The sequence below is a fragment of the Chelonia mydas genome, chromosome 25 (genome assembly GCF_015237465.2).
Source record: "Chelonia mydas isolate rCheMyd1 chromosome 25, rCheMyd1.pri.v2, whole genome shotgun sequence".
In the NCBI taxonomy this organism is placed as follows: Eukaryota; Metazoa; Chordata; order Testudines; family Cheloniidae; genus Chelonia; species Chelonia mydas.
Window position 1 is genome coordinate 12,822,340 of NC_057858.1, and position 27,154 is coordinate 12,849,493.

General features: G+C 59.5%; 1 protein-coding gene across 1 annotated transcript; it reads right to left on the reverse strand.

Annotated features, from left to right (window-relative positions):
• JAK3 (Janus kinase 3) lies at positions 1-25,931 on the reverse strand. Its single transcript, XM_037885817.2, has 24 exons — positions 24,869-25,931; positions 22,426-22,640; positions 21,316-21,439; positions 20,044-20,155; positions 19,183-19,328; positions 18,514-18,811; positions 17,538-17,660; positions 15,204-15,361; positions 14,168-14,273; positions 13,356-13,542; positions 12,733-12,854; positions 11,859-11,990; positions 11,610-11,694; positions 10,503-10,636; positions 9,549-9,687; positions 8,998-9,149; positions 7,739-7,889; positions 7,183-7,322; positions 6,241-6,430; positions 5,067-5,191; positions 4,563-4,735; positions 3,543-3,660; positions 2,188-2,298; positions 1-2,088 (listed from the first exon to the last, which is right to left on the reverse strand). Exons 1-24 carry the CDS (start codon positions 24,973-24,975, stop codon positions 1,972-1,974), a joined length of 3,465 nt encoding a protein of 1,154 aa, XP_037741745.1. The 5' UTR covers positions 24,976-25,931; the 3' UTR covers positions 1-1,971.
• Positions 25,932-27,154: the final 1,223 nt, after the last annotated feature.

Consider the following 27,154-nt stretch of genomic DNA (forward strand, 5'->3'; position numbering starts at 1 on the left):
TTCAAGGTTCAAAAAGTTAAAGCTTTATAAACCGTTAAATCGCAAATTGTCAATGTCACGGGTAGAAACGTACAAAGTCACACTCCTTAAATCAAAGTCTGTTATTGTCTAGCATCTTTTTCTTACTTCACCTCTCTGTAAATGTCTCTCGTTATCGCTGGCAATAGTCCTTCCTCGGGTTGTGTGTGTACGGAGAAATCGATGGTTCCCAACATTTACTGATTAAAACTCGAATCCTACCCACCCGAGCTGCGCTAGTTTAAAAAGCAATCGAGTTCATCTCGCATGTGCTGGAACACCCTGTTTTGTACCTCGTATATATTAACTCTTTGCAAAGCGGCTCCAGTGTCCCTGGGGTAAAGCCCCTGCTATGCTGTCCAACAGTTGAGTTTCAGATAAATGAAATTTTTGGGGAAAAGGTTTCACAGGACAAAAACATTCCTACTTTTGCTGAAGAGCAAACACGTTTCAGCTTTTGGCCACTACGTACACAGGGTTTTCGGCGTTTGAAAACAAACACACGTCGATGTTTTTAAAATGAAAACCTGAACATTTTCACAAACTTTCACTGCCTGTAACAAAAGAAAAGTTTTTCATTTTCATTTAAATTTTCAATTCAGTTTCGTTTTTTGGGGGGATGTGGGAGGAGAATTCCCCAACTACCTGTCTGCTTCAAAGACCAAAACTGCTTCACCATAAGAATCCTTCCATTCAGACCTTGCTGTTCTCTCTGAATAATTAAATTAATTCATCATGGTGCTGCTCTTCTGTGTCTCTCTTTAACTGGCAATGCTCTGGGGAGGTCTGTGGGGGGGGGGGGGATTGCTGAGATTTCCAGTCCTTTCTCCCCCTCCAAGAAAAACTGGGGTGTGAAAAGCCTCCCCGTAGGTATCTTAAAAGATAGAGGGTCTTTGGTGTAAGCTCCAGCAGCAAACGGGGGCTCCCTGGGTAATACAGATCGGTTCTAGCTGGTAGCATCACTAGATGGGGGGACAGGGGCGAGTACAATCCAGGGGCAATTCCCAGCGGATGGTTCTGATTTGTGTTCAAGGACTGTGTTGCATCACATGAGCAAAGCACATGGGGCAGGGAGGGCCTGCCTGCCCTAGGGCGGTGTGGGGGGCCTTTCTGGGCAGTGCTTTGTCAAACACGAGCTCCCACGCACAGGACAGGGGTCATGGGGTGAAGTTCTCCAGCCCGTGTTATACAGGAGGGTCAGACTGGATGGGCTGATTGACTCTGCGGCCCATGGCATGCCGCACCAACGAGCGGCTGACTCAGTCTCCCCAGTCACCCGCACGGGCAAATAGCTGGGCACAGCAGCTGGGAACGCGCCTCGGCCTCCGCCCTGCTGAAGCGGATCCTTGGGAGCCAAGGCCTAAGCCGGGGAAGCGACGATCCTGGACAGCACCAGCCGCGGCTGAGTCAAACCCGTTAGCCACCGGGCTGGGCCAATGACGTAGCCCAGCGGGAGGGCACCGGGCGGCTCTGGGGCTGGCAGTCTGGTCCCGGTCCCCCAACCCGCTGAAGTGGGGAGGAGGAAGGTGTCTCCGCAGGAGCCTTGGAGGGATCAGAGCGGCTCTGTGGCCTTGAAGCCTTCAGACTAGCTCTTGGCAGGGAACCTGGGGCCCTTTGCTGCTCTGCCTCGAGCACACGTCTGGCTTATCCCCGGAGGCTGGGTCATGGGGCTGCCAGAACCATCGTCAAGCCCCCGGCGTGTCCCGCCGTCCTCTTCTCTGTCCCAGGGGCGAGGGCCCTGCCCTGAGTTCAGTCCCTGCAGTTTCACAGCATGGGCCCCTGAGTGGGATCCTGCGCAGGCCATGACCCCGCAGTCCGTGGTGTCCCTGGCCCATGGGCGGGGTGGGGGGGGTGGCGTGCGTGGCAGGGTGCGAGGAGCGGTGTCAAGTCCGGACAGGAACAGAGGCCCGGGAGCTGCCGAGGGGGCCCCTGGGCTGCTCCTCCCTGGTCCTGCTAGCCTCGGACCTTGCTCCGGCTGTCGCGCAGTGCCTCGAGCTTCGGCCCCAGCTCGCTGAATTTGGGCCTCTTGCTCTGGCTGAAGGCCCAGCAGCTCAGCATCAGGCCGTGCACCTGGGAGGAGAAAGGGGTGCGGAGCCGTGAACTCGGAGCAGGGAGAGGGACGCGCGTGGCAGAGCCACCCCCGCCTTCGGGGAAGCACGGGCTCCTTACCTCGGCGGGGCAGCCAGGGGGCGCGGGGAGCCGCCTGTTGTCCTTCAGCAGCTCCAGCAGGTGGCAAATGATCGGCATGGGCTTGTCGAGTCCCATCATGCGGAGAAATTCCTGCGAGGCAGGGAGGGAAACCAAGGCAGGAAATGGAAACTCTGGGAGTGGATTGGTCTCCCTCGCAGGCAGGAGTGGGGATTGCGAGGTCTCTTTTTAAACCAGTTTCCCCCCTTTCTCCCATGGTCAGATGGGACTTTGTCTCCCTCCGCGGGCAGGAGTGGGGATTGCGAGGTCTCTTTTTAAACCAGTTTCCCCCCTTTCTCCCATGGTCAGATGGGACTTTGTCTCCCTCCGCAGGCAGGAGTGGGGATTGCGAGGTCTCTTTTTAAACCAGTCCCCCACCCCCCATCCCATGCCATATAATCTCCATGGTCAGATGTGACTTTGTCTCCCTCTGCAGGCAGGAGGGGGGACTGCAAGGCCATTTGCTTTTTTTAAATCTGATTTTTCCCCATACTGTATAGTCCCCGTGGTCACCCTTTAGTCTATCAAAGCTCCATTTACAAAGGGGTAATCAATAACAAATTGAAGATCTGTAAGTAGGTAACATGTGAAAGGAGGGCGTCGGGGATGGTTACGTACACAGCAAGGTAAGGTGGTACAGAGGCTGTAAGCAATCTATTGACAGGTTGGACTCTAAGTGTTAATCAGGTATTAAAGCATCGATTTGTCATTTATTATCCCTTTATCAACTAAAGTTCAGTTTGTATCTAACATAACCCACGGCCGCCTTCTGGAAAGGAAGCTGCCCGTTTAGTCTGCCGTGGATGGGTCACTTGTGTGCAATGTTTGCTCAGATAAGTGACCAAGGGGGGACACCTTGCAGTGGGATAGCATTGGGGTTCACCTGTGCAACTTACTGCTGCAGGATATTAGTGAAGCAAGGAACTTAGTTGGCTTCTAGGGGCTTAGACATTTATTAAGCGACAAGGGTTCTCAGCTCTCATGCTTCAGGGTATGAGCTGACTGGGGTCAGGAAGGAATCCCAGACCCTCCCCTGATAGGATTGCCCCATTAGGAGCACCCTGAGGCAGGGGAGTTAAACCTTCTGAGGCATCCAATGTTGGAGACTAAGTGGATCATGGGGTTGTTCAGCAATTCTTCTGGGGCAATCCTAAATGCACCAGGCCAAGTTCAGCTCTGGTGGTGGGTGAGGGGGCAGCTCCCACAGGAGTCCAGGGGGAGATGTGCCTGATTCAGCCTTTCCTGGCAGCAGAGGCTGAGAACCTCCAAACTCATGGCACCCTGTGGTGCTCGCGGGAGACGGAGCCCTTAGGGGAAGCTGTGGCTAGCGGTCTCACCTCAGAGGGGCTTTGGCTTCTGTTGCTGTATGTGAAGAGTTCGTAAAGGACGACTCCAAAGCTCCAGACGTCGGACTCGCGGGAGAACACATTATCTGACAGGGACTCGGGCGCGTACCTGGCCGGGGAGGAGGTGGTTAGCGAGGTAGGTGGGTGAGCACCGGGCTGTGCAAGCAGAGGGCCCATCAGGGTACTTGTTTGAAGCAGGATGGTTGTGTGGGTGAGGACTTCTCCCCTCCAGGGACAAAAGGGGCAGAGAGAAGGGGCAGTTTGCAGAGACAGATACGGCAACAAATGGGCCAGATCCCCAGCCGGAGACATGGGGCCCAGCTTGATTGGTGTCAACGGGAGCTGCACCATTTTACGCAAGCTGAGCAGTTGGCTGCGTACTTTAAAATCAACATTTTTGACCTCAAAGTCCCCCAAATGCATGAGCCGTGGGCCCTGTATCAGAGAACTCCAACATCCCCCCCGCAGCCTCCCATTCCCCATCTAGCCAGGCATCCCTCGTCGCTGCTGTACGGGACCACCGGGGGAGGCAGCTGAGTCTAGTAGATAGAGTGTAGGGCTAGGGGGCAAGAATACCCAGGTTTTATTCCCAGCTCTTCCACTGACTTGTTCGGTGGCCGCAGGTCGGTGCCTCAGTTTCCCCATCTGTAGAACGGGGTTGACAATACTGCTCTCACAGGGCGACTGTTTAGCTGATGTTTGCAAAGTACCGTTGTTAGCATGGACTGCGTTAGAGGTGTGAAATGGCCCCTCCGGCAGGAAGGTTGGATTGTACTGTGGGTTGGGGGAGCACTCCGAATCTCCCCAGTGCTCGATAAGAGGTTTATCCCCCTTCTACAGAGGGGAGAAATGAGGCAGCAGAAGTGTCATGGCCAAGGCTACACGGGGAGCCTGTGGCAGAGCTGGGAAAAGAACCCAGGAGTCCTGGCTTTCAGCTGCTCTGGGAGCTGCAGCCCCCACCCCCGAACGAAACGCAGTCCAGCAGGTGCTGGCAGCTCGGGCCTCCCCTACCAGAACACGGGGCTCTGTCCCGGCTCCCGCACCACGTAGTACTCCTTGTCCTGGGGGAGCAGCTTGGCCAGGCCGAAGTCCCCGATCTTCACGTGGGTCTCATTCTCCACCAGGATGTTCCTGCTGGCCAAGTCCCTGTGGACGTAGCGCTGGGATCCCAGGTACTCCATGCCCTGGAACAGAGACGCTGAAAGCCTCCAGCCAGAGGGAATGCACGCCAATCCCACAGGGGGCCCCCGCTCCCTGCCTACTCTGAATCAGAGAGCCAGCTGGCCCTGCTCCATGCACCCACTTGGGAAAGGAAGGACGGTCGTAAGGCGCTGGGGCTGGGCTGTGAAGACCTGGGCTCACGTCCCAGCTCTGCCACAGGTTCCCTGGGTGACCTTGGGAGAGTCATGTAACTGCTCCATGCCTCAGTTTCCTGTCCCCCTTGCTGTGAATGGGGGGCACAAAGCAGAGGAGCTGCATGCAGGGAGGTGCCTGGGGTGCAGCCGAGCTCCCTACCTTGCATATCTGCCATGCATAGAGCAGCAGCCTCTTGTGGTCCAGGCGCTCCTGGTTCTTCTGCAGATACTCCCTCAGGCAGCCTTTGGGCAGATACTCCATGACGAGCCGCAGGCTTCTCCGCCCTAGCAGGTGCAGAAAAGATGTCATGGCCAGCTCTGGCCTGAGAGCCTGCCCCACACCCGGCCCTCAGCTCTGGCCTGGGAGCCTGCCCCACACCTGGCCCTCAGGCCCAACCCGGGAGTCTGCCCCGCACCCGGCCCTCAGCTCTGGCCCTCTACCCACTGCGTCCTGAGCGGGTTTGCTCTAGTGAAAGCTCCCCCAGGCAGCGAGGTGAGGGTCTCAGCTTGGAACAAGCAGCAAGGATTGAGGGGCACCAGCAGGGCTGTGGGGTGGGGGGAGCCCAGGGCTGGGATAGCAGGGGGCTGCGGGTCAGGGTTGAGGGGCACTGGTAGGGCTGGGATTGCAGGGGGCTGCGGGTCAGGGTTGGGGGGCTCTGGTAGGGCCGGGATTGCAGGGGGCTGCGGGTCGGGGTTGGGAGGCTGGGATAGCAGGGGGCTGTGGGTCGGGGCTGGGGGGCTGGGATAGCAGGGGGGCTGCGGGTTGGGGTTGGGGGGCTGGGATAGCAGGGGGCTGTGGGTCGGGGCTGGGGGGCTGGGATAGCAGGAGGGCTGCCGGTCGGGGCTGGGGGGCTGGGATAGCAGGGGGCTGTGGGTCGGGGTTGGGAGGCTGGGATAGCAGGGGGCTGTGGGTCGGGGCTGGGGGGCTGGGATAGCAGGAGGGCTGCGGGTCGGGGCTGGGATAGCAGGGGGGCTGCGGGTCGGGGTTGGGGGGCTGGGATAGCAGGGGGGCTGCGGGTCGGGGTTGGGGGGCTGGGATAGCAGGGGGGCTGTGGGTCATGGTTCAGGGGCAGCTGCAGAGCTGCAAAGAGCCTGTGACAGGCCCCTGCAGCGTGCTGAAGCCATCACCCTGGTGCCTCGGTCGGTGATTTCAGCGGCTCCCCATGGAGTGCGCTGCCCCCTCACGCACACTGCCCCCGGCTGCGAGGGTCTAACCGAATGTAGCCCCACCCAGGCCGGGCCCTGGCTCCGGATGTGGCCCCAGCCTCAGACACCCCAGGGCTCCTGCCCAGCCCTAGCAGTAACCCTTCCTTGCCCAGGCCCCCCCGGCTCACCCAGGCTGTAGCACACGCCCCGGTACTTGACGATGAAGTCGCTGTGCAGGGCGCGCAGGATGGCAATCTCCCGTTCGAAATCCTGCAGCTGCTCGGCTGAACTCTGCTGCAGCCGTTTCACGGCCACCAGCTCCCCGGTGCTGTCGCCCAGCGGGTCGTATCGACACAGCTCCACGCTGCCGAAGTTCCCCTGGGGCGGGAGAGGGAGCGGAGTGTGGGGGGCCTGGCAGCTGGGGGGGCTGATGGATACAGCCGTGGATACCCCCCCGGGGCCTGCAGCAAGGGCCCGGATCCCCACGAGCCATGCCTCGCCAGCCACGCCACGCCACCCACCCACCCTAACCCAGCATGGCTCTTCATCTCCCCCTGGCGGTGGCTCCTGGAAACCCCACCAGCTGGATGCAGCAGTATAAGCTCCTTACCCAGCCTGCCGCGGGGGCCGGGGCAAAGATTTGCCCAGCACTAATGTGGGTGATACGTGGCTGTCCTGCGGAACTCCCCGCTACAAGAAACCACGGAGGCCAAGGGTTTTGAAGGTTTAGCTGTGGAGGTGGAAGACGGGAGAAACTGGCCCTTGTGCAGGGTGGCCGATGCACCAATTAAATCCTGCACAGTAAGGCTTAGGCCTTGTTTTGGCCACTCTGCAAAGGGTGACTTTAGCCCTGGGAGAAGGTCCCCAATGACATTAGGGGGGCAAAGACCCTGCTTGAGGAAAAGGAAATGCACAGCCCCAAGGGCGCCCTGGGCTCAGGCTGGGGGGTCAGGCTGCCCACGAGAGAGCCGTGGGAGGAAGGGGACCGGGTCGCCCGGCCGGGGAGCTGTTTAACACCCAAACGCCAGGGTGAGGGCGGTGCAGTGACTCGGCCTGGCCGGGTGACTTGGCGGGAATGTAAAGCACACAGGGAGGCTGGGGCCTGAGGCGCGGGACTTTCGGGGTCTCACCTTGCCCAGCACACACATGTATTTCAAGTGCCGCTCCTCAAAGATGGTGGGGTCCTGGCACACTGGGCTTGTGACGTAGCCCCAGAAGCCATCCTTGGCTGGGAGCTGGCTGGGCGACAGGTCTGACAGCAGCTCGTAATCTGAAACGTGGGGGAGGGTGGGCATGTCAGGCTGCATGGCCAGCTCCCACCAGTCCCCCCCCCAGGCCCAGCCACCTCCTCTGGCTGCAAACTGGGCAGCGGCAGCACCGGTGTCGTCCTGCAGGGGGCGATACCGAGCCAAACGCAAGCAGGGCTCCTGCTTCACCGCTGTACCCTGCTCGGTACCACGCCCTGGAGCCACCCTGGCCTCACACCCGGCCAGGCCAGGGCTGGAGGCAAGAGAGACCACAGTCAGCCTGGTAAACGGGGGACCAGAGTCATCCGCGGGGGCCAACAGGCCCGTAACGGACCGTGGCCGTTGCCGCCGGGCGTGTGGCTCGGGAGCCGCTGTCTACTGCGATCCCACGCCCCGTGTTCTCGGCAGCCTGCCCCACGTGCGCCGGCCGGGCACTCACCTGAGGTGATGAGGCTGTTGAGGTCCCTGATGATGGCCCGGAAGGAGGGGCGCCAGCGCGGCCGGTAGTCCATGCACTGGGTGATGAGATTGGCCAGCTCCGTCCACTTGGGAGCCGGCAGCTGGAGGCGGTTCTGGTAGAACTGGAGTTTCTATCCAGGGGAAAGGGGGCAGGGGGGTTTGGTGTTGCACTGCCTGGGGATCACCTGGGTCCCCCCACTGTGTCGTCCCTTGCTCAGTACCCGACACCGCCCTCTGCCATGTATGGGGGGTGGAGGGGGTGGATAAAGGCCTGCCCGGGTAGAAGCCGTGGCATTCGGGTCTCCCAGCCGGCTGCAGTTTCCACCTGCATTTGCCCCAGGTGCAGGGGGATGCCAGGAAGAGGAGCCCAAACGCCCTTGTCCTTCTCCACGGGGAAACCGTCGGGTTTTAAAAAAAAAAAATCTTTAAAAATAACATGCAGCGGGGGAAGGGCCGATTGCCTTCCAGCACATGCCCCTCCCCCGGGGTCAGAAGGAGCCTTGCCAATTGAAATGGCTTCATCACAAGTTGCAGGATACTGGGAGGTTTTCATAAAGTCCCAGCTCCGGGAGTACATGCAAATGGTAGTACATGCAAATCTTGGCTTCCATTTAAAAAACGAAAAGCAAAACGTTTGCCAGCCTTCCTGGCTGGTGAGGAAGGGTGGAAGTGGGGACCCCGAGGGGCTCAGACCCCTGAAGGCAAAGGTAAAAGAACCCAATGTTTTTATCGCGATTCTGGGGAGCCGACAAACTCATGTCACGGGAACGCTTGGGGTTGGCCCTACTCCCCCAGCTTTTAGGGGGGCACGTGTCAGACTCTGATGCCTGCACCTCAATGGCACCTCAACTAACCAGAGTGACCCCGACCTTCCTGCTATGCCAAGATTGTGGGCCCCGATCCTTGAACCAGATCTGCCTCTGCCCACCCAGGCTCGCCAGCAGTGTCAAGGGGCCTTGTAAGTTTCCAATGGTGCATCGCTGCCTGGCGCCCGTGAGCGGGAGCAGCGCTGTGAAGGAACAGCTGCTCTGGGCCGGGGCCCTCCGAAGAGGAACTTTGCAGAGAAGTTGTCATGGGAGTGACTGCAGGTCAGACCCGCTCTGCCGACACAAACCAGCACCTCCAGGCTGGTAAAATCCCAGCCGCAAGAACAGAGGAAGGGAAGTGACCCTTCTGGGGCTGCCGTGTGGCTCAGAACCATGGGAGGGGGGATTCCAGGGAGCAGAGGGGCCGACTCACCGACTGGGGCTCCAGGGCACTCGTGGGCATGGTGCCCCCGCTGAAGATCTCCCACACGGTGGCCCCGAAACTCCACTTGTCCGACTCAAGTGCCAGGTTCTTGGGGTTCCTGATGCACTCGGGGGCCACCCAGGGGATGCGGTCGATCAGCACTGCAAGGGAGTACACATCGGTGGGGTGAAGACAGTTCCGCACTCGGGCACCCTGGTAACTGTTGTTGCCAGGCCTAAGTACCTTTCAAGATCTGGGCCTTAGCTGCCCCGTGCCTCAGTTTCCCCTCTGTGCAGTGGGGATCGTAGCCCTGCCCTGCTATACATTGCAGACTCTGAGGTGCCCAGATACTATGGTGATGGGAGCCAGGGAAGGCCCTGGTGGGATCCCAAGGGCCTTTCCTCAGTGGAGACAAACTGGTCTGTTTCAAGGGAGACTCTTCTCCTTGGCAGAAAGGTGGGGGACGGAAGGATGCCCCTTCCCAAAGGACGCATCTGTCCCTCCCCAGCCTCATGGGGCGTGAGTCGTGATGGGAGCTGGTTCTGCCCCAGGGAACTTACTTTCCTTGGTCAGCATGGCGAGGCTGACTCCAGGGTCGCTGAGCTTTATGAAAGGGGGGCTGCCGCTGGCAGCGTCCCCCTCCCTGGCCAGCAGGACCTTCTTAGCAGAGACGTTGCCGTGCACGATCTTCTTATCCTCCTGGGGAAGAAGCGAGGTGGTCAGTTGCAAATGTCAGCAGCGAACAGCCCAGTGTGTCTCTTTGTTTCCCTGTTCACCAGGCTATTTGGGCCTGGGGCTGTTACTTACCACCCACCATTGTCCTTCTTTTACCACAGAATCTAGGGCTTTGATTTCCAGAGTACTGAAGGTGCCAGGGACATGCAGCTGCAGAGCTATTTCTGCTGACTCACCCTGGCTGCCAGACCAGGTGGGCCCTATCACCACCCACCCAGGAGGATCAAATGCTTTGATTGCCTTGCAGAGGGAATGAAGGCTGGCCTGCAACCCTAGAAATGCTCCAGTAGTAAGGAGGGAAGGCTGGGCTGTGACCTAGTGCACAGGACTGGGACTCAGAAGATTTGGCTTCTATTCCTGGCTCTTTCACTGGCCCGCTGAGGGACCTTGGGTAAGTGACTTGCCCTCCCTGGGCTTCAGTTTCCCCTTCTATAAAATGGGTTGATGATCCTGTCTGCCTTTGTGAAATGCATTGAGATCGACTGATGAAAAGTGCTAGGTAAGAGCTATGGATTCTTATTATTACTGAAATTAACCATGAGGGAAACCCCAGGGAAGGGGGGTGTGTGTGTGTGTGAGGAGCAGGATGAGTCATTCTCAGGTTTAATAACTGCCCTGGGAGTTTAACCCCAACCTAGTCTTTGGCTCCTTGTAAATAACCGAGGGCCTGCCTGCAGGGTCCCAGGAGGGCATGCTGATATTGGGTGATCAAGGGGGATATTGGCAAGGCGGTTGGGGAGGGGGCCTAGGGGCTGACCGTGAGTCATCTGCCAGCTTACCAAAAAGTTGAGGGCATAGGCTAGTTGTTTGGCCACCTCCAGCTTCCAGCTGGCTGTCACCTTGCCCCCAGCCTGGTTCTTCTTCAGGTATATGTCCAGAGCGCCGAACCGGACGTATTCCTGCACCATGATACCTGCGGGGGAGGGGCAAGCGATCAGCGTCTCACGGCAGCTGGTTGGGCCAGGACCACTTGGCTACAGAGGCAGAGTTTCCCTGACTCAGCCCAGGGAGGATGGTTCCTGTATCACAAATACCTGCGAGGACCTTCTGGTTGTATCCTCAGGATGTCTTGCTGGTTTAGGGGAATAGAACCCAGGAGTCCGACTCCCAGCCCCTCACAGTCCACTGGACCCCACTCCCTTCCCAGAGCTGGGACTAGAACCCAGGAGTCCTGACCCCCCAGCTCCAGTGCCCCATGCTGCCTTCCAACAGAAATGTTTTAGTGAGTCTGATTCATAAATCTCACCACATGTATTTTGGGGGGAACTTTAACAAGTTTTTTCTCTGCAGAGTTAAAAACGTGGACACTACAACACTGGCCCCAGCTCTGGGGGCGGAGCGGGAGCTAGTGGTTAAAGCAGCAGGGAATCAGGCCTCCTGTGTTTCCAGCTCTGGGGGCACAGTTAGTCTGAGGGTTAGAATAGGGGTGGAAGAGGCAGTCAGGACCCTTGGGTTCTATCCCCAGCCCTGGGAATGGGCTGTGGGTTCGAGGAGGGGGCTGGGAGTCAGGACTCCTGGGTTCTGTCCCCAGCCCTGGGCGCAGGCTGTAGTCTGGTGGGGGGCTGGGCGTCAGGACTGCTAAGTTATTTCTGTTCCCAGCTCTGGGAGGGAGTGTGAGCCAGGGGCTAGAGCAAGGGACAGCTGGGTGATCTGGTGCTGAGAGAAGTGACTGAGAGCCAGGACACCTGGGTTCCAGCCTCAGAAAGTGAAATCGCTTGGGATTGACTCGCTGTGAGTGTAAACAGCAAACAAGCAGAAACAACTGTGGAGCAAGAAACTGGCATTTTGCCCGGACACCTCCCCGTGCTAATGATCCAGGGCCTTCACTGCCACGCGCCTTCTCTGGGCAGCATCCCGGGAAAGGCCCCGGCAGGGGAGCTACTCACTGTTTTCCCTGATGCTGACCCCATACAGCAGGACCAGGTGCTTGTGGGAGATCTGGCTCATTATGCTGGCGGCTTCAAGGAAGGACTGGAACGGACGGAGAATCCGGGTTAGGCTGAGCTGGGATACCTGTCCCCTTGCTTTGTCTCTAGCTTAGCTGCTCTAGAGCCAGGCCGCCCCACGCTGGGCAAGCTGCGGGGAGCCCAGTGTGTCGGCTCGTCCCCCTGCCCCCCGACAACCTCAGGCCTCACCTCGGAGCAGTTGCCTTGGCTGCTGTCCATCACCTTCAGCAGGACTTCGGTCTCGTGGCACTCGTCGTCCTCCTGGTCCCGCTTGATGCCCCGGTAGATCTTGGTGAAGGATCCCTGGCCCAGGTTCTCGCACTGTCAGAAGCAAGAGCGAGGAGATGAGATGAGGGGAGGGGATAAATAACCAGGGGGCAACCCCCCCGTACACCCACCTCTCCATCTGCCCTGGGTCATTCACCAGCTCCCCCTGGAGCCAGGGCACAATCCTTCAGCGCCCCCTTTGCTGGGAGCTGGGCACCCACCTAACTCCCACAAGCCTCCTCTGGAAATGCCAGCCCTCTTGTGCCCATCACCCTGGTGTCTGTCTCCTCTCGCAGGCAGGGGCGGTGTGGGAGCAGTGCACAACCCTGCTGCCTGTCTCCCTTTGTTCCCGAGTGAATTAGAGTACTGTGCCTGCCAGCGATTCCCAGTTTACACCAGAGCGAAAGGATCAGACCCTTGCCCTCAATATTGCTCATTTCACAGAGAGGGAAACTGAGGTACCGAGTGGGGAAAGAACTCCCCCAAGGTCACATGGTGAATTTGGGCCAGAGCCCAGGAGTCCTGACAATGCCCCCTCCCCTGCTGTAACCATTGGACCATGCAATCCTTTCAGAACTGGGAAAAGAGCCCAGGAGTCCTGAGCCGCCTCCCCCAGGCCCCTGCTCTGAACCCTAGAACATACTTCTTCTTTCCCAGTTCTGGGCAGAGAACCCAGGAGTCCTGGGCAGGTCGCCTGCTTCTGGGTTTGATCCAGAAATGTGGCTGGGAGAGGAGTCCCCCTGTCCAGCCAGACCCTGGCGTGGGCCCTGCCTCTTCCCCCGCCCCCGCCACTTACCATCATCAGGTTCTCCGGCTGGATCTTGTGGAACATCATCTGGTTGACACTGCGGCGTGGGGCAGAGGGGGAGCTGGGGAGCTGGCAGCAGCTGCTTCGCACGATCAGCAGGTTGGATTTTTCTTGTGAGGAGAGGGAAGGGGACAAATCAGCTGGGACCATGGCATGGGGTGAGCGGGGGTGGGGGTCTCGCTATGTAATGGTCAGATGCTCCCTCACTGCTCAGCACGGGCTCAGCGGGGGAAGGGAGGCGGACAAAGCTCCCACAGTTAGACCCGGGCTTGGCCTGGATGTGCACGGCTTGTGGGGGGGACTGGGAGACAGACCCTTCGACTGGAGACATCCTCGTCACCCTGGCACACACAGTGTCCGGCTGGCGCAATGGTCCTCAGCAGTGCCCGCGGGGCAGCCGGCACAACTGGGCTTTAAATGTTGCTGGCCACACCCGCCGCTGTGACATCACAGACCGTTGAGCTGCCATTGGTTTCCTCATCCCTCAGCCCTCCAACCCATTGGCTAGGCAGAACCTGGCTCCCGCCTATGGGTCTGGCCCACCACGTGCCCGAGTCTGGATCCAGGTGGTGCCCCCGGGTGCCATGTGTGACGTCAGGCCCTGGCTTTACCTTTGGGCTGGGGAGGGCAGCAGGTGCCCAGGTGCAGGGCCACCCCGTCGGCATGCAGGGTGCAGTTCTGGTAGGTGCAGAGCAGCTCCTGGAGGCTGCAGAAGCGCCTGGCGACTCCGGAGAGGGAGTAGCTCCCATCCTTGTCCCTCTGGATCAGGCAGCCCTTGTAATCCTGTCCGAAGCAAGTCTGCATAGCAGAGCAGGGGGCAGTTAGCCAGCGGTACCACGTGTGACCCAAAGGATCCTTCAGCCACAAGGAGCCACAGTCCATGATCTGGGCCAACAGGCGCTAGGAGCCGGGGACTGGGCATCCCTGAGTGAGATGCATGAGGCTAAAGGCAGAGTCCGAATAGCGGGCAGGGATGGTAGAGGGGGTCCTGGCCCATCCAAGGAGTTGGGCTTCATTGGCTCTGAGACACCCCGAATAGACCTAGGTCCATGCGGGGCAGTTCTCTACACAGCCAGGGAGGGGACCAAGGCAGAGAAATCCATGCCAGGTCTTTCTCCTGGGGACCACGCCCAGCATCTGTCCCAGGTGAGAACTGAATCCCAGTTCCAGATCCTCTCTCCTCCCTCTAGTTGGCTGACCCAGCCGGACCCTTTCTAGCCTGGATGGGTCACTGGGGAATTCCAGACTGGACTCCCCCACTGGACGGGAGCGGATCCCTGTGGGATTGATGTCCTCCCCGGCACAGGGCTGGGAAGCATGAATAAACTCTGTGATGCCGAACAGCTTCGGGGAAGCAGCCTGGCATCCCCCTGCGCCCCAGGCAGCCAGCAGAGGACAGGTCCCGTCAATCGCGAGGTCTCACCTTGATGCAGACAGTCAGCAAGTAGCTGTCAAAGTTCTGCGGGCTGCGGCGGAGGAGGTAGGCTCCCTCGTCATTCGCTGCCAGCTTCTTCGCTGCAAACTCGGACCTGCAAAGCCCAGGCCCGTGTCAGGACCCTGCGAAGGTCCCAGCCGCCAGGAACCAACCAGAGTCCGCAGCGACTGGGTCCAGCCCAGCTATACTCTGCACTGTCCCTTTGAGATACTGCAGACTCACTGAGCATGCTCAGTGCCCAGGCCTGGCACATGGCACCATCCTTTAGTGCGAGGGTGGAGGGGTCAGTTTGCAAAGGCCACGTGACGCTTTACATGCAATGAAGGGTTTTTAGAACGCGCTCCCCATTGCCTCCCCCCCCGGATTCTGGCTCCTCCATTTGGAAGGGGAGCTGGGGTCAGACAGAACATGAAAGGCAACGGGGGGGCTTTCAAAAGAATTAGCTGGGATCTTTTCCCCTTTGAGGAGACTTCCCAGAAATGGTTCTCCGAGCCCTTTCCAAATATTGTATGATGTCTCATAAGGACTCAGTCATTGGTAGACGCAAGTATAGAACCCAGGAGTCCTGGATACCTTCCCTGCTCTAACCACTAGATCGCACTCTTTCCCAGAGCTGGGAATACTATCCAAGAGTCTGGACTCCAGACTCCCCTGTTCTAAGCCACCGGACCCCACTCCCCTTCCAGAGCTGGGAATACTACCCAGGAGTCCACACCCCCTACTTAAAAATGCTTTCCCTTAAAAACCAATTTCCTTGTTCAAGCATCATCTCCCTCCTCCTATTTCAGCACAGCTGTGGTGAACAAAACAAGTGCAGTGCCCTTTCAGAGCCAAAATGGGGGAGCAGCAAGCATTGTTTTTGTGTAGGTCCTACCTAAATGATCACTTGACATTTCCCGCAGAGGGTATTTTTAACTCCCTGCCCCCAGGAATCTAGAGCCCAAGGCTGCCAAGTTGGAAGGGGAGTTGTTGTGTTCTAGCCAGGCGGCGCTGCTGCTGGCAAGGGTCCCGTCACCATCCCCACCTGATGGGTCCATGACACTGGTTCTCCATGTTCTCCAGCAGCCGGGGGGGAGCCACTGCCTTGCAGAAATAATGGTGAGCGTCTGCCGTCAGCCGATAGTAGCCGTCGATGAGGGAGACGAAGGACAGGGCCTCCTGCAGCGTGAGGAACTCCACCTCCTGGGGGGGGGGGGGGCGGAGAGAGACAACGGGGGCACAGCTGGACTCAGAGCCACAAGCATCCCTCATGCTCAGCCAGGCCCAGAGGGTGGCACTTAGCCCTGGCCCTGCCCAGGGGGTGCTGTGGAAGGAACGGGCAGGGTACAAGGGCAAGTGCATTGTGCTGCTGTCACTGTGGTCAGCCAATTTTGGAAGCCAATGGGAGTGGGGAGGAAATAGGGTGCAGCTTCCCTGAACCCCAGGATGCCCACTGTCCTTTGTCCATGTGGAGGCCTGGCGAGGAGAAGAAGGCTGCCCCTGAGCAGAGGGAAACCCTTGTGAAGGGCTGGTTCTGTGACGGAGCACTGAACAGTAACAGCTGTGGCTTCATTTCCTGTGTGCCGTGCCTTTAAATCTCTAAGGACTCGGCTGTCTGCGGCAGGACATTTTGAGTTGCATTTAGTGCAGACCTCACAGAGGAGACGCACACGTCCCGCTCTCTCCGGCTCTGGCTCACTCGTAGAGACTTTACTTTGGTTCTTTCTGCACATATGCAAAATGGGGAATGACTGGCTAGGCTGCAGGGCTGCAGAATAGGTTCTGGCAGCCGTGGGGGATCGCACGTGGAAGGAGTCCACAATGCAATACTGGTGCAGAAAAGGCAAACGGCATGGTGGGCTGCATCTCTGGCTAAGGCTAAAAGGAGTGAAAATCTAGGGCGATCTCATGGGACGGGTCTACTACAGGGCCCAGGATTGCGAACCAGAAAGAAGAGGTGGATGAGGCTTGTTTTTAAACAACGTTTCAATGGCTATTAGCCAGGATGGTGTTCCTGGCCTCTGTTTGCCAGAAGCTGGGAGTGGGCGACAGGGGGTGGGTCACTGGATGATTCCCTGGTCTGTTCATTCCCTCTGGGGCAGCTGGCACCGGCCACTGTCGGAAGACAGGACACTGGGCTAGATGGACCCTTGGTCAGAGGCGCCGACTCCGTGGGTGCTCCGGGGCTGGAGCGCCCACGGGGAAAAATTTGTGGGTGCCAAGCTCCCCGCCCCAGCTCACCTCTGCCTCTTCCCCTGAGCATGCCACCCCCGCTTCTCCTCCCAGTGCTTGCCACCGCAAAACAGCTGTGGGAGGGAGGGGGGGAGGAGCGGGAACACGGGGCGCTCCAGGGAGGAGGCGGGGAAGAGGCAGGGCCAGGGCGGGGATTTGGGGAAGGAGTCCAATAGGGGCAGGGAGGGGGCAGAGTTGGGGTGGGGACTTTGGGGAAGGAGTTGGAATGGGGGTGGAGTCAGGGTCGGGGTGGGGGGCGCGAGCACCCACCAGCGCCAGGAGAAGTTGGCGCCTATGGGTCTGACCCAGTATGGCCGTTCTTACGATCTTATGTTAACTAACAAAACCATCCAAAGCACAGGACTTGGTGGTGATGGGGGACTTCAGCTACTCCGACAGCTGTTGCAGGGGGAATAATGCAGCAGGGCCCAGATCATCCAACTAGTTCTTGGAATGCTCTGGGGACACGTTTTTATTGCGGAAGGCAGAGGACGTGACTAGGGCAGAGGCTGAGGTGGATTTGCTCCTGACAGATACAGAGAAACTGGCTGAGAATTTGAAGGTGGAGGGGAGCTTGGGTGAAAGTGCTCATGACATGATAGGCTCATGTTTGCCCACAGGAGAGCAAGAAAGATGATGAAAGGTCTAGAAAACATGACCTCTGAGAAAAGATTGAAACAACGGGGTTTGTTTAGCCTGGAGAAGAGAAGACTGGGGGGGGAACCTGATAAGTCTTCAAGTACGTAAAAGATTGTTCTAAAGAAGAGGATGATACATTGCTGTGAACCGCTGAGGTCAGGACAAGAAGCAATGGGCTTATATTGCAGCAAAGGAGATTTAGGTTAAACACTCGGAAAAACTTCCTGACTGTCAAGGGAGTTAAGCCTGGAATTTCCCTAAGGAGGTGGTGGAATCTCTGTCACTGGTGGTTTTTCAGACCAGGCTGGACAAGCCCCTGCCAGGGATGGTCTAGGGTTACTTGGTCCTGCCTTAGTGCAGGGGGCTGGACTAGCTGACCTCTCGAGGTCTCTTCCCCTACGTGTCTAGAAAGGACACAGAGACCCATGGGTGCCCAAAAGGGAACAGCAGGCAGTCAGAATGAGGCAGCTCCCCCACCTGACACACACACACACACACACACACTCACTAGGATCCTGTTGTCTGTCTTGGTGACAGTGACAATCCGGTTCTCCACGGGATTGCTATCCCGGCTCGCCTGCTTGATGCTGATGTCGGCGATTTCGGGGAAGTCGCAGAACGGCTGGCGGCTCTAGGGTGGAGAGGAGGAGAAGTGGGTCTCCGAACTGAGCATTTTCCCAACGCGAGGCAACAAGAACCGACCCGAAACGTCCCCCGAGCCTCGGACCCCGGGTGAGGTTTCAGATGTAGCAGGAGGGTGGATTCTTCTTGCCCCTGGTTTTGCTGGAGGACACAGAAGCTCAAGTGAAGGGCTGGGGCTAGGTCTTTCCCGGAGAACAATCCTCCCACCTGGCTGGTTGGTGATAGGATTAAACGGGGGTAAGAGGACACATAAAATGCACAGAGGTTTAAGGCAGCTGGAGGACAAGCCACTTTCCCTCCCAGCTCCCTGGCCTGGTTTCCCTGATGCCATAGACCTGCGAGTTCTCCAGTGGCCCATCGAGTTTCCTGGGAAAGCAAGAGCAAGACAAGGGCTGAATTTCGCAGGTGAGAAACAGGAAACGAAAACCCGTCCGGCCTTTCCTGGCACGTCGAGCCGGGTTTTCATTCCCTGTCTGTGGAGGAGATGGAGCGTACATTGTGGTGTGCCCCACACCGACACCAGCCAGGGCTGTGGCCCCCTCTAGTGGCGGTGGCGTGCTATAGGTTTCGGAGGCTGCTATGGCTTTCCGGCTAATTAGCTCGAGCAGGAGAGGTTTGTGCTTTTAGATCCACGGTCCCAGGGTCAATCCAGAGGTGGGGGATGGACTGCAAAAGTGTGTGTGTGTGGGGGGTGGTATGGCCCCATGTTTCAAAAGTATGGAGCAGCAACAGCCCTTTGCCCCCCAGCCCCATCTCTGGCGTCGAATGGTTCAATCCCCCAGCTGAGCCATGTGGGGCTGAGGGCTGGTGTTTGCTCCTGCCCCGCGCCCCCTCAGCCTCACCTCGTCCCCGCTGTGGCTCCAGAAGATCCCGCTCTCCCCAGACACGTGGATGATCCTCTGCCCCTCCTGGCCCCGCTCGCTAGCGCTGTGGGCTCGGACCGGGAAGCTCTCCTCCACCCAGGCCTTCTCCAGCTTCTCCAGGTCAATCAGGTACTTGAGCTTGAGGGTGCAGTCATCGGTCTGGCAGCCGCTGATCTTCCGCAGGGACTTGTGGAACTTCCTCCGGATCCGCTTGCGGGTCAGGAAGCTTTGCTGCTGGATCTGGTGCCGGAGCGTCTCTGGGATGCAGGATTTGTAGCTGGGGGTGGAAGAGGAGGATGGAGGAGACCTGGTCCTGGCCTAGGCTCCCCAACAGCCCCTTCTCCAGGTGTTATGTGAGAGGACCTGTTTGGCAGGTGGCCCTTGGTAGCTCGCCGACTGGGACCCGTGGAACCTGCTGGCCGGGGTCCCTGGGAGGCTGAAAGCAAGGCCTGGGCAGCTGGGGGGTGAGTCTGTGTGATGAGCATTTGTGTCTCCACTGGTGGCTGCTGCTGGAACCCAGCAGGGCAGGGAAGTGGATGCGTTTGCAGCTGCTTTGGCAGGTGGAACTTGGGGCCAGACGCTAGAAGGGACAGATCCAGACCCCCTGCCTTGCTGGTCCCCCTGCCCCCCACCCAATCCCTCTCTCACCTGACGCTGTTGAAGATCTCCTCCAGGCTCCACTTCCTCTCCTTGACCATCCTCAGCATGTCCAGCACGGCCAGGCTGAGACACTCCTCCTGCATCTGCAGGCTCAGCGCCCCCTCCATTCGCCCGCTGATGAAATCGCTGCGGGACTGGGGGCCACCCCCAAGCACACCATGCACGGTCAGCTCAGCACCAGGCTGCGATTACAACCGTCTCCCGTGGGGAGAGCCACTTTGCCCCATGCCCCCCAGATCAGCTACACTAGCACAGCAAGGCTCCAGCCGGTGCTCCGGGATCTCCCACCGCTTGCAGGGATGTGAAAACGGGGCCACAAGTGAGTAAGCTTCCTTCCAAGGGATTGGGGGACGCTGAGGGACCCTGAGCCCCCTGAGCGATGCTTGATCTTGGGGTGACTCCATCCCTGGCAACATCCCCCACCCAGTTGTACAGCCACGGGCAGTTCCCAGCTTGCTGCACAGGGATTTCCACGCTCCAGTTATACCTTGTTCACAACCCAGTCTAGGCGGTGCCTGGGCCCTTTGTGCACCTGGGATCAGGCTGGCAGAGGCCCACGCTCGCAAGCAGCCGAGGTGCTGGGCTGGCACTTTGGAGATTGGGGTGCAGTTCCCAGCTCTGCCCCTGGGGCCTTGCAGGGCTGTGGACAGCTGCTTTATCTTTCTGTGCCTCCCCTCCTCCGCTGTACAGTGGGGGGACGATGAAACGGGGTGCAGCCCAACCGGGAAAGTGGTTGGCCAATGCCATGTCTGAACCTCACAGCTGGGCGTTGACGCACCTGGCGGATGATGCTGGTACCTGACTTTAGGGGACAAACTCTCTGTAGCAACCCCCTGGGGCATCACTCACCTGCGCAAAGAGATAATTCATGGTGGGACAGTCTAGCACAGCGCTGGCTCGGTCATTCAGCAGCCCGAAGCGGTACGATTTCCCTGGCCCAAACCAGTTGGGGAAGAAAAACCTGCCGAGGAAAACGAGCCCAGCTCACTTCTCTTCTCCTCCATGTTCGACACTAACTTCCCCGTGGGCAGGCTGCTTGGGGGTGAGAACTGACCCTCTCGAAGTGTCACTTCTGCCCCTGGGGTTACCAGCTCCCCAGTGGTGATTTTATAGGGGGGGCAGCGATGTGCAGATATAATAGCAAGGATTAAAGAGGACCAAGAATGTTGGCAGGGTGCAAAACTTGCCGGCATCGGGGCATGAGCCCCAACCTCCTGCTAGGGGGCTGGGCACAGGATATGAGCCTAGAGAGAATATAAGACACTATCATTCCCCAGGAGGCTCTATGGGGGCAGGTTGTCCCATAACTGTTTCCTGTGGGGCTTCTTAGAATCATAGAAGATTAGGGTTGGAAGAGATCTCAGGAGGTATCTAGTCCAATCCTCTGCTCCAAGCAGGACCAACCCCAACTAAATCATCCCAGCCAGGGCTTTGTCAAGCGGGGCCTTAAAAACTTCTGAGGCTGGAGATTCCACCTCCTCCCTAGGGAACCCATTCCAGTGCTTCACCACCCTCCGCGTGAAAGAGTGGTTCCTAATATCCAATCTCGACCTCCCCCGCCCAGACCTTCTTGCACCTGCCTGTGGCTGGCCACTGGCAGAGACCGGATGCTGGACGAGATGGGCCGTGGGTCTGATCCAGTGGGGTGGTTCCTAATCAAACGTGCCACCGCTAGGTTCCCGAGCCAACCCTGCCCCTGAGATGCACCTATGGCAAATTTTTTTGCTTGGGGCAGCAAAAACCCTAGAGCCGGCCCTGGATGCACCAGCGTGAAAGAATGGCCCCGCTCAGGAGCGGACAGACCTCACTGCCCTGCTGTTGAGGGGCCCTAGGCTTGGGTGCTGAAACCCTGTGTGGAGACGCAGGGTAATTACTGAGTGATCCCACGAGCTCCAGGCAGGCCGGGAAGGGAGTGGGTGCGGTTCGTTGGCCCGGAGGGAAGTAGGGGCTAGGACAGAGACGCTCCTGCCTGGAACGCCCAGGAGCCTGTGCTGGCGGGGAAGCTTAGCCAGAGGTCTCTGCTGGGTTCGCGAGTTCGCAGGCCCGCGAGGAAGGGGGTGACTCCGGACAACGCCCCGGGAGCTGGGCGCTCAGCGACTGGGGCAGGGAGTTCGTAAGCACCTGATTCTGTAGACGACAACCTGGCAGCTCGAATTGTCCACCGTGAAGAGGTGGTTGGGCGGGAACCAGCATTTCAGGTCCTCCGTTGCCAGGGCGAAGAGGGAGTGGCAAACGGGCAGGATCCCTGCAGGGAGGAGAGCGGCGGGTGAGGCGTTTCGGCAAACCCGGCAGGAAACCTGACCAGCCCAGACACCAGAGCGGCTCGCCCTGGGCACCGCGGGGCAGGCGCCCAGGGCTGGTGGGCGGCTTGTGCCGAACAACACTGGGAAGGGGGAAGGGAGGGGAGGGGAGGGTGGCCACGGTGGGAGGAAGCTGCAGCCACAGCGGCTGGTGAGCCGGCGGGGGGGTGGGCCCGGCGACCCTGCACCCGGCTGCAAAGAGCAATGGCTGGGCTCCTTGGCCTGGCTGTGTTGGTGTCTGTGCCTGGTTTGAGGGCACCCGGGGCTCACCCGTTCCAGTAGCTCTGGGGTGGCTCTAGACAGGGCTCAGGCAAGCAGGGCTTGGGCGAATGCCCCGGAAACAGCCGAGTAGGCAGAACTTGGAAGGGGCAGCTTCGGTGCACCCCTTCCCCCGCTCCTTAGGCTTCAGAGCCTGAGCTCCAGCCTGCCCCGGGTGGCCCTCTGCCGAGATTGGGGCAGCAGGGCGCTGACACTCGGCCCCAGGCAGGTTACAATCTAGCTCAAGGGCTGAAGAAAGGTGGGTTCATTCTCCCAATGGAACTGATGTGGTGGGGGGTGGGGAAGCGGCTCATCCCAGGCTACCCTGCGGCTAGGGGAAGAGCTGGGAATTGACCCTGGATCTCCTGGGCTGCAAGGCCCCCCCGCACCGGACATGGTCCTTGATCTGCCTGTGGACGCTGGTGCAAGGGGATTGTGAAGCCCTGGGCGTTGGGCTCCTCCCACAGACACAGGGCAGGTGCAGCACCGGGACAGCATCTGGCCGCTGTCCCCGTGGTCGACTGGCGCTTCGGGCTGCGGCCACCAGGTGGCGACATAATCGCGGCAGCTCGGGAAGCGACGGCATTGTGTTACGGGGGGCGGGGCCACCTCCTCCCCTCCCCCGCCCCGGGTGGATCCCATCCCCATCCCCAGGCCCCCCCGCCCCTCTCACCGCAGGCCTTGGCTGCCGCCACGCAGAGCTCCTCGGCGAAGTACTCGCCGTACGTGAAAGTCAGGACGCCGCCCAAGTCGGGGTCCGATCGCAGGGTGCTGGCCGGGTGGTACAGGTAGACCTGGAGGGTCCCCGATTCCATGGAGGACAGACTGCAGGACCTGTTTCCGATCAGGGGCGTCTCCTCCCCGAGGGGGGCCATGGTGGGAGGCAGCCTGCGGCAACACCAGGACGGGGCTGGTTAGCCGGGCTGGTTAGCCGGGCTCGAGGCACATTCTCCGCTCAGTGGGCTCCTTTTCTCTGCGCTCCCTGCTCTGGGCGGCCGCCTCCGGCACTAAACGCCGGCACCGCCGGGCTGATCCTGAGCCCCGCTGGTAGCGGGTCCGGAGCACCCAGATTTCCCAGGCCAGTCACCTCCACAAATGGACCCTCCTGGCAAAACCAGGCCAGGCAGCGACGCTCCCCTCTGCTCCTGCAAGCGCCCCGCCTGCTCTGTAGCAGGTGCTGGCTCCCCTCCCCTCCCGGCCACTTCACCCTCAGCGAGGTGGGGAGGTAGGAAGTCGTGTTCAGGCGGCTGCAAAGGCCCCGGCCGCCGCATCGAATATACCTTCCCCCGCCCCGGCCTTCCTTTCCAGTGTCACTGCTCTCAGAAAGTCAACCATGAAAGCAGCCTCCTGCATGCAGTCTGCTTCATTCCCGAGTGGGGTTTGAGTCACAGCGGCTTGGCTGGGTGCAGGACTCTAGGAGGGTGGGCAATGCAGAGGCCAGGTGGTCAGCTGCTTGCTGGCCTGCCTGGGGCATCCCCTACCCCCCATCCCGCCTCTGCAGCTGGAGCAAGGCTGGTCCGAGAGCCCTGCGGAACGGAGCCGGTGAGTTATTCAGGTGGCTTCTCTTCCCCCCCCGACCCCTCTACTAGCCGGCCGGCACCCAGGCCTGGTGAGGCGAAGGCCTCAAAACAAGGTGGTGCAGACACTGAAATCCCTCCCCCACCCACCCCCAGAGGAGGCAGTGAGGAAGAATTCCTCTGGCAACCCCGTGGTGTCTACACAGGGGCATAAGTCGGCTCGGCTCACTTGCCGAGGGCAGGACATTTTTCACGGCCCTCGGGATGTGGCTATGCTGGCCTGACATGGTATCGTGGACTAGTCTCCCAGCCAAGAGGGCACATCGCTCAATCCTTGACTGGCCAATACATGGGCCAGCTGGTGCCAATGTCACGGGGCGTATTGTGGTCTCCTGGCTGAACTCATTTCACGCTGGGACCACTCCCTTCCCAGCGAGCTGATGCTAATCTCATTTCTTGCCTCACTCCGCTGCCTTGTAAGACACACCCGGAGTTGAACTGGGGAGGCGGGGGTTCTTGGTTACGCTCCGGTTTCTGTGGGCACAGCCGTGCAAATGGGCAGGGTAGCATTGCTCTTTGGTGTAAACATGCAGGGGAGTGAAGAATCAGGCCCCACAAGTTCAACTTGGTTTGTCTCTTCAACTTAGAATCAGACTCATGTGGGGCTGAAAGGGGCCTTGAGTCCAGTGCCCTGCGCTGAGGCAGGGCCAAGCGACCCCCGACCAGCCCTTTTGGGGGTTTGGCCAACGTGGTCTTAAAACCCTCCAGGGAGGGGGATGCACGAGTGCAATGAACATGTTAGTTGTTTGCAGGCTGTGGTCATGTTCGTGCTGTATACGGGAGGGAGGGGGGTGTGTGTGTGTGTGTGTGTGTGTGAGAGAGAGAGAGAGAGAGAGTGTGTGTGTGCCAGGATTCTCGTAGTACGAAGTGAGAGCTGTACATTTCCCCTCCCTCCCCGCCGAGTGGGAAATGGTCCCTGTCCTCCTGACAGGAGGGGCTGAATCCAGTGACCCCATCAGACCATCTAGCCAAAGGGCCTCAGCCCACTCCGCAAACCTGGGAGCTGGGAGTGTGTCTTACAGATGGGGAAACTGAGGCACAGAGGCCCACCTGTTTAAAAAGTGGCCTGGCAGGCTCTGAAAATCAGGCCCCTCTGAGACATCTGATGCTGAGCAGCCAACTCTCTCAGCCAGCGAGGACAGATGACTAGCCAAAGCCGGGCCCCCCCCCCCCCCCGGGAGTCGGGGCAGAGCGGGTGCCCAGTTCAATGCCTTGAGCCCAGACCTAGCCTTCCTCCAGCCCTGCCAAACCCCCTGCTCGCTGACGGCCTTCTCCGTTCGCCTCTCGCTGGGCTCAGACAGAGCTCGCCTTTGCAGCGGGCCGGCCACGGTCCCAAGAGACAAACAACCGCGCGCCGCTGAGCAGCCTTGTCCGGCTTCCTCCTCTGTTATTAGCAACAGGCCTTTGCGATTTCCCTCCGGGTCTGGATGACCTCGGGGGAGGGAACCGAGCCCCCGTCGCAGCAGCTACGCCACGATGGGCTCGCGAGCCAGGCCCCGCTCTGCCCTGCATCCCAGCCGGTGAGACCCAGAGCGTTACCTCGTGTGGGGTGACGTCTTCGTGGGCGCAGCTCTGCCCTCGCCGGAGGGACAAGGAGCCAGCGTGCTCGGTTTCCTCTCCCGGGGCCTGGGCAGGGAGCTGGGCATGGATCGAGCTGTGATGCAGATTAAAGATGGTGTGGGGGGGGAAAATCCCCCTTCTCGCTTCCTTCCTGCCCTCTGTGTATCTTGGCTTTGTGTGAACTTCCTGTCATTTGCTCGCAGAGGCTGGTGCGTGGGATGGGGAGGGGCCCAACTGGGCTGGAGGGGAGAGCCGCAGAGCACGGGGGGGGGGCACAGAAGCGGGGCCTAGGAGCAAGCCGGGGTTCTGCTGCACCTGCTCGGGTGCTGGTTCTGGGCGGAGTCGGTGGCTCAGTCGGGCCCCACGGTACCATGCTAGGGGGCGGGATGACCGCTCTGCTTGACTAGCCCCGTGTTGGCAGCATCCCCAGGCCTAAAGGGGGTCCCTGCAGGCCAGCGAGCAGCTGCCCCGTTCCAGGTATAAAGAGAGGCTGCCTGGGAGCTGAGGCTGCTCTGACGTAGGGGCTCAGTTCTGCAGCTCCCTACAGAGTCCTTCCCAGCCCCCCAAGGTCTCCAGGTGAACCCCAGTCTCTGAGCAGCGGAGGCACGTGGAGGGGACATTCTCTACCAGAGCCATGGTCCAGGCATGTCCCCCAGAGACCCCGCGGGACCCCTTGGGATCCAGCCACATGGGCTCCGAGCGGCCTCGCCCTGCTCCTGCCGTGGGATTTGAAGTATGGCACAGGGCGCTCGAATCAAAGCCCTGAGGCTCTGTAGGGAGGTGATGGGCTCTGCGGCTCATGGGGCATCCCCCCAGCCCTGGCCGAGCTCCCATGGGCCTGGGCCAGCAGCCCCAGTGTGGATTCTTCAGGGGCCCCAGTGGAGCCTGGAGGAGGGGGCTCTCCCAACCTCTGGCATCAGAGCAGCATCCCCCCGCCGGGAGCCACGGACCAGATGCTGCTGGATGCGGCCAGCGTGTCTCCCTGCAGCCAGTGAGGGTCCCTGGCATGGCCAAGGGGCGAAGGAGGGAGCGCTGCACCCCCCATGGGCTTCCTGCCGAGCTGGGAGGCGCGAGCGGCCCGTGGGAGGGCCTGACCGCAGGGCATGGCAGGGAGAGTGGCTTTCCTGTCGCAGCTGCAGCCGGTTTGCTGTGTGTGCTGGTGGGAGGGAGACAGCGAGATGAGTCTGGGCCAGCATCCAGGCTCCAAAGAGCCATGCGCGCCGGGGGCTGCTCGGCACTGAACTCTGCGACGCCGGGGCTAAGGAAGCCAGACGAGAGCGGGAGGGGAGAGATCCCTGCCTAGGACACGAGAGGGTCGGGTGGCTCCTGGCCTTGGGAATGGGATTGCACAGGCTTGGCCTACACTTCTGGGGCTGCCCCCGACTGCTGGCTGGGCCAACCAGCCCCAGTGTAGACGCAGCTACGGCAACAGAGGCAGAAAATCTCCCTGGGGTGCTCGTGGCGTCCACACGAGGGGCTAGGTTAAAGAGGTGGGAAAACAATGTCAGGAAACCATTTGAAGAGGGGATGTGTTTGTTTTTTGCAGGATTTGAAATGGAACCAGTTATTTAAAAAGTGGGGGGCAGGGGTGTGCATGTGTGTTTTCCTTTTGGTTTTTTTGGTTTTTATTTATTTTATTTTTTTGTCACAAGGCTGCAAAGTTTTGAAAATTTCCAAAGAGGAAAATAGGAAAACGTAGTGGGGGAGGGAGAAAATAGCAAAAAATACCCCTCCTCCCAGTGCCATTCATTCTGTCGCATTCATAGCAATTAAGGCCTGTGGGTGCGGGGGTATATGTTGGGTGGCGGGGGAGGGGGAACAGACCACTTTGAAATCTCCCCGGTTTAGAACAGCAAAACATCCATTTCACTACAAAACCAAACTAAACTTTAGTTCTGACATTTCCCATTGAAAAAGTGCCAGATGACATTTTCCTGGGGGGGAAGACAGAGGTGGGGGAGGGGTTACAATGGAAATCCCCCCCCACACCCACCTCCCAGTGCAATAGTTTCCGTCAGGAAATGTTGACCAGGGGCAGTTACCAGCTTGCCCCCAGCCCTGCGCAGTAGAGGCTCTGACCACTAGATGGTGCCACTCTCATGCAGCGCCCGTGCTGAGACTGCCCCCGGGGCGAAGCTAAGTGCCAGAGAAGCAGCTGGCATGACTCTGCCCTCGCGTTCCCCCTTCTCCAACCCCACGCTCCCTTGCACCCTCCGATCCCGGGGCCGGGGCTGCCTGTGGGGCCCGAGACGCGGGCGACGCTGA